The following is a 5810-nucleotide window of genomic DNA, read 5'->3' as shown; positions in this document are numbered from 1 at the left end:
ATTAACCTTTGTTTCCAATTTTATTCCCAGGCTTCTTCAGCTTATTTAGCTGCAAAGAATGAATTATACTTAAGCAGAAACTGAAAAGAGCTGCAATGTCCAAAAGGCTTGTTGGGCTTCAAAATATGAGAGATCTAGATTTTATCAGATCTATAAACAAAACAATGTTAAAAAGCAGTCATAATATAAAATAGCAGCTCAAAGTAACTTCATCTTTTATCTTCTTCAAAAGTTGACTCAAATCAGTTGGCCTCATTCTTTGAAGCCTCATCAAAATTCTCCACAAGATCTGGAACTTCATCATCATCATCTTCTCCAGTAGCAAGTGGTGCTTTTCCATCCACAGATTGTTTGGGCAGGGCTTCAGCCAGTCTTTTTAAACTACTCAGGCTATCTGCGCCAAGCTGGTTTAAGATGCTGGGTAACATTTCTGTCAACTGCTTTGTCTCAGCATGGCTGGTAATGGCGAAAGTGTTCGCTGCCAGAGATGCCTGAACTTTAGGATTATTAAAGTGGATCACCGTTCCTTGATTTGTAAACATATTCACCTCTTCAATACCAGAGATATTGTTTACCCCTAATTTCTTTAAGGAGAACTGAAGTTTTTTGTCATCTGCTGTAGCTGTTCTATGAACCACCTTCTTCTTTCTGCGTGCAGTTCCTTTTCCACCAATGCGCACTTGTGCCTGCAGTTTGGCAAGTTTCTCCTGATTCATGATCGTTTCTTTCATCTTGTCAGAGAGGAAATGGGGCCGCGCGGGGGACTAGGGCTGGCACTCAGGGGGTCTTTTGGCAGACCAGCTGAGATAGGCTGCACACGAGGGGACGCAAGATGGCAGCTAGAGAGAGACCGGAAGCGACCCCACCATGACCCCTTCTAAAGCCAGCCTGGACTTCTAGCAGTTCTAGGTTGATGTGCTGTTCCAGTCATTTTTTTAATAATCTTCAGCAGAATCTTGCTTGCGTGTGATATCAATGATATTGTTCGATAGTTTCCACACTCTTATTGGGTCACCTTTCTTTGGAATGGGAACAAGTATATATCTCTTCCAATCAGTTGGTCAAGTGGTTGTCCTCCAGATTTCTTGACACAACTTGATGAGCACATCTGTGATAACATCTGTTAGTTGAAATATGTCAGTTGGTAAACCATCAGTTCCTTGGGCCTTATTTTTTGCAAATTCCTTCAAAGCAGCTTGAACTTCCTCTTTTATCACCATAGGCTTTTGCTCATATGAACACACATAGACTAACAGAAAGGGCAACCTAGGTAGAACTATCAAATATGGAAATACAAGGGAAGAGGAATAGTTGTAAGCAGACACTGGTGATTGGAACATGGAATGTGAGAACCATGAATATAGGAAAATTGGATATTGTTAAGGAAGAAATGGAACACATAAATATTGACATACTAGGTATTGTGGAGATGAGATAGACTTGCATGGGGCAGACAACCATGATTTGGAGATGAAAAGGTGAGGGAAAATGGAGTTGCTTTCATAGTTAAAAAAGTCATTTCTAGGTATGTCTTGAAATACAATATTGTCAGTGACAGGATAATGCCCATATGCATACAAGGTAGTCCCGTGAATACCACCATCATTCAGATATATGCACCAACAACCATAGCCAAAGAAGAGGAAATAGAAAATTTCTACCAACTTTAACAGTCAGAAATCAACTGAACATGTAATTAAGGTGTATTAATAATAATGAATGACTGGAATGCAAAAGTTGGGAACAGAGAAGAATGATCAGTAGTTGGAGACAGAAATGAAGCTGGAGATAAAATAATTTAATTTTGCACAATCAATGACTTATTCATTGGAAATACGTTTAATAAAAAACATAAATGCAGGTTATACACATGGATTTCATGTGATCGTATGCATAGGAATCAGATTGGCAACTCAATGGCACATAACAACAAAACCAGACTATATTGGTTGTTTTTTACTTAAGCCTCTTGTTTAGAGTCAACATGACCTTTGTATTTAAAGGTCAGTTGTTAATGATATTTTGGAGGAACATTCTTCTAAGTGGTGCAGCACTCTTCTGTCAATATGCTGTACTGAGGTAACCTGGGGATGCTGTGATGCTGAACCTTGTTGCCACAGGGGTGTCAAATGTCATAATGGTTATCCATGGTGGACAGTGTTTGGTAGAGCTCCCATTTTAAGACAGGTTTGGAAGCAGGAGTGGCATCCACTTTCTAAACAACAACCTCTGAAAATTCTATGAACTTTGATAAATGTTGTTAGTTATAGAAAGGCTTCAGGCCTTTTGTTCATAGGGTTGCTGTGTGTCGTGCTTGACTCGATGGCAATCAACAAAACAACAACAACAACAACAACAATACATATATCAGTAAGGAAGTAAGAGTGCAAAGGTCAAAGAGTCAAAATCCCCACAGGAACTTGTATGAGGGTTTCCTCCTAATTTTTTTTTTAAACATCAAAAACATTTTATTTTTTTAATTGTCACCCATTTTCTTCCACTCTTCCCTCCCACCTCCCCCAACGCTCCCCGCAGTGGATCCCTTGTTTCAGATTGTTGTCATACATATAATGCCTAATCATATATTCCTTTCAAGCAATTCTTCCCCTCCTCTGATCTAATACATTATCTATCTATCCATTCTTTTCCTATTCTCTCCTCATCCACTCCCATGCCTGCCATAACAGCGGTATTATGCAGTATTTGTCCTTTTGTTACTGAGATATTTCACTCAGTATAATGTCCTCCAGGCTCCTCCATGTTGTTTAATGTTTTTTCAGTGTTGTATAGTATTCCATTGTGTGAATGTACCATAATTTTTCTATCCATTCATACCATGAGTACTTGGGTTGATTCCATCTCTTTGCTATTGTAAATAATGCAGCCATAAACATGGGTATGCATACTTCTGTTTCAGTCACGGGGTTGGTTTCTTTAGGGTATATTTCCTGTAGTGGAATTGCGAAGACAAATGGCATTTCTATTTCCAACTTTTTGAGAAAGCACCAGACTGCCTATTATAATAGTAGCTGTACCATTTTACACTCTCACCAGCAGTAAATAAGAGTTACAATCTCTCCATAACCTCACTAGCACTTGTTCTTTGCAACCCTGTTGAACTTTGTTATTGTTGCTGTGGGGAAATGATATAGTTATTTTTGTCCTGGCTTTCTTATCCTCCTTAGGTCCCAGCACCCATCATCACCACCTGCTCTGCTCCCCTGCTCAAGACCTAATGGAGGGTTACAGGTACCCTGCTGGTACCTGCAGACTTCTGGCAGACCTCTTGATCCAAGCACTCCTCATCCTAAATTTAAACACACCTAACGGCGCAGGAGGGGAAGACCCTCTATGAGGTAGATTGATTCAGTGACTGGGGTAATCGGGATAGGTGTGTCAGAGGCAGTGCGATTGGCACAGGATAGAGCAGGGTTTAGGGCTGTTGTACATAGGGTCGCTATGAGTCACAAGCGACTCGACAGCACATAACAAAAACAACAAGCCCAAAACAAAAACCCATTCATAATTGCAATATACGAAGTATGAATGTAGGAAAACTGGAAGTTGTTAGAAATGAAATGGAAGGCATTACAATTGACATTCTAGGCATTAATGAGCACAAATGGACTGGTATGGGTCAGTTTGAATTAGGCAGTCATATGATCCACTATGCCATACGCCAGAAATGAAAAACTGAGAATTGTGTGACCTTCATAATGAAAAGGACATGAAAGACTCGTTAACATGACAATTATTATATAGGCACCAACAACTAAAGCCAAAGAGGAGGAAACTGAGGATTTCTACCAACTTTTGCAGTCTGAAACTGATCAAATATACAATCAAGATGCATTGGAGAACCGAGCGGAGCTGGTTGAGCCTTCAAAGTCCTAAAACTCGCGGCCGCGCTGCGCGGCCGTGGGTTCAGAGTTTATTGATTGAATTCCGCCAGCGCGGGAGCCTCTGCAGAGAGAGCAAGCGAGAAATGGAAATGGACAAACGGATTCATTTAGAGCTGCGGAACAGGACGCCCTCTGACGTGAAAGAGCTTGTCCTGGACAACTGTCGGTCAAATGAAGGCCAGATTGAAGGCCTCACAGATGAATTTGAAGAACTGGAGTTCTTAAGTACAATCAACGTAGGCCTCACCTCAGTCGCAAACTTACCAAAGTTAAACAAACTTAAGAAGCTTGAACTAAGCGACAACAGAATCTCAGGGGGCCTGGAAGTTTTGGCAGAAAAGTGTCCCAACCTCACGCATCTAAATTTAAGTGGCAACAAAATTAAAGACCTCAGCACAATAGAGCCACTGAAAAAGTTAGAAAACCTCAAGAGCTTAGATCTTTTCAATTGTGAGGTAACCAACCTGAACGACTACTGAGAAAACGTGTTCAAGCTCCTCCCACAACTCACATATCTGGATGGCTACGACAGGGATGACAAGGAAGCATCTGACTCGGATGCTGAGGGCTACGTGGAGGGCCTGGACGATGAAGAGGACGAGGAAGATGAGGAAGAAGATGATGAAGACGCTCAGGTAGTGGAAGACGAGGAAGATGAGGATGAGGAGGAGGAAGGTGAAGAGGAAGATGTGAGCGGAGAGGAGGAGGAAGATGAAGAAGGTTATAATGATGAGGAAGTCGACGACCAGGAAGATGAAGAAGATCTTGGAGAAGAAAGGGGTCAGAAGCGAAAACTAGAGCCTGACTATGAGGGAAAAGACGATGACTAAGCGGAATAACCTATTTTGAAAATTCCTATTGTGATTTGACTGTTTTTACCCATACCCTCTCCCCCAAATCCCGCCCCCTGAAACTTATTTTTTTCTGATTGTAACGTTGCTGTGGGAACGAGAGGGGAAAAGTGTACTGGGGGTTGCGGGGGGAGGGAGGAGATGGAATAAAATACTATTTTTACTGCCATTCCTCCCCCCCCCCCAACTTTTTCTTTGTGTCTGGTCTGTCCCTGTAAATGCAATAGCTGAGTACACACTGAGTGAGCATTTGTTCCTCACTCAGAAGGGTGGTTTTCGGAGATCTGTTTAACATTTCCTAATATTTCCCCGATCTCCTGAGTTGATTGGAAGCCCGTGGCCAGCCTCAGTTGATTTATAAACTAATCAAAACCCAGGAGAGGCTGAGCCTGGGCACATTGTTCCTTTTGTTTTGGGTCACGTGACTTCCACATTTCTTGGGCCTACTAGAGGCTGTGGACGCCCAGGTTTGTAAATAGTAACCTAAAGGCGTATTTTGGCACTGGTCTGGGGATATTCCCCATCTCTCCTCCCCTCTCCCCTTCTCAGATGGTGGTGGGCTTCGCTCTATGAAGAGGACTGTAATGTTACACTGACGTTTCAGCCTGAGCGCTGAAAACAATAGTCTTGGGAGTTACAAGTAAAATGAATTTGCTAACTACAATTTAAAAGAGAAGAAGCAAACCCTCAAAACGTCAACCTCTTTAAAAGGAGGGGGAGGCGAATAAAAGCAAAAAAAAAATAAATAAAATAAAAAAGAATAACCGTCTTATCTTGGTCTGTAAGATATATGTTTTACAAAATGACGAATTCTTCACGTGTACTTCTGTGCTTCGAACATTTTTACAGACCTAAGTGCAGGAGACATTGCTGCATGTCAGTTAGGTTTCTTTCCTTCCTTTCTTTTCATACACCTGAGCAAAATTGTATTTTCTTATCTAGTGAAAATCTGAAATGACTGCAAATTCCTAGTAAATGTACAGGTTGGCTTTCATGTCCCTCTTCTGGGTTGCTTTAGAAGTGCCTGTGTTATTTCCTAGCCCATGTTTCATCTGTA

The 5810-nt window shown here is 41.4% G+C and overlaps 1 protein-coding gene and 1 pseudogene across 1 annotated transcript; one reads left to right on the top strand and one right to left on the bottom strand.

Moving 5' to 3' along the window:
• Positions 1-242: 242 nt before the first annotated feature.
• LOC102848379 (transcription factor BTF3-like) lies at positions 243-4465 on the bottom strand. The gene is made up of 2 exons (XM_006901339.1): positions 4457-4465; positions 243-731 (listed from the first exon to the last, which is right to left on the bottom strand). Exon 2 carries the CDS (start codon positions 729-731, stop codon positions 243-245), a length of 489 nt encoding a protein of 162 aa, XP_006901401.1. The 5' UTR covers positions 4457-4465.
• On the top strand, positions 3986-4732 carry LOC102848787 (annotated as a pseudogene).
• The last annotated feature ends 1078 nt before the right edge of the window (positions 4733-5810 follow it).

This window comes from Elephantulus edwardii, unplaced genomic scaffold, assembly GCF_000299155.1.
Source record: "Elephantulus edwardii isolate Elephantulus edwardi_28Jun2011 unplaced genomic scaffold, EleEdw1.0 scaffold00320, whole genome shotgun sequence".
Classification (NCBI taxonomy): Eukaryota; Metazoa; Chordata; class Mammalia; order Macroscelidea; family Macroscelididae; genus Elephantulus; species Elephantulus edwardii.
The sequence above is the reverse complement of the archived record's forward strand: the minus strand, read 5'-3'. Positions and strand labels throughout refer to the sequence as shown.

Bases quoted from the DNA above. Each gene is read 5' to 3' on its own strand.
- LOC102848379 (XM_006901339.1), bottom strand. From the start codon at position 731: ATGAAAGAAACGATCATGAATCAGGAGAAACTTGCCAAACTGCAGGCA.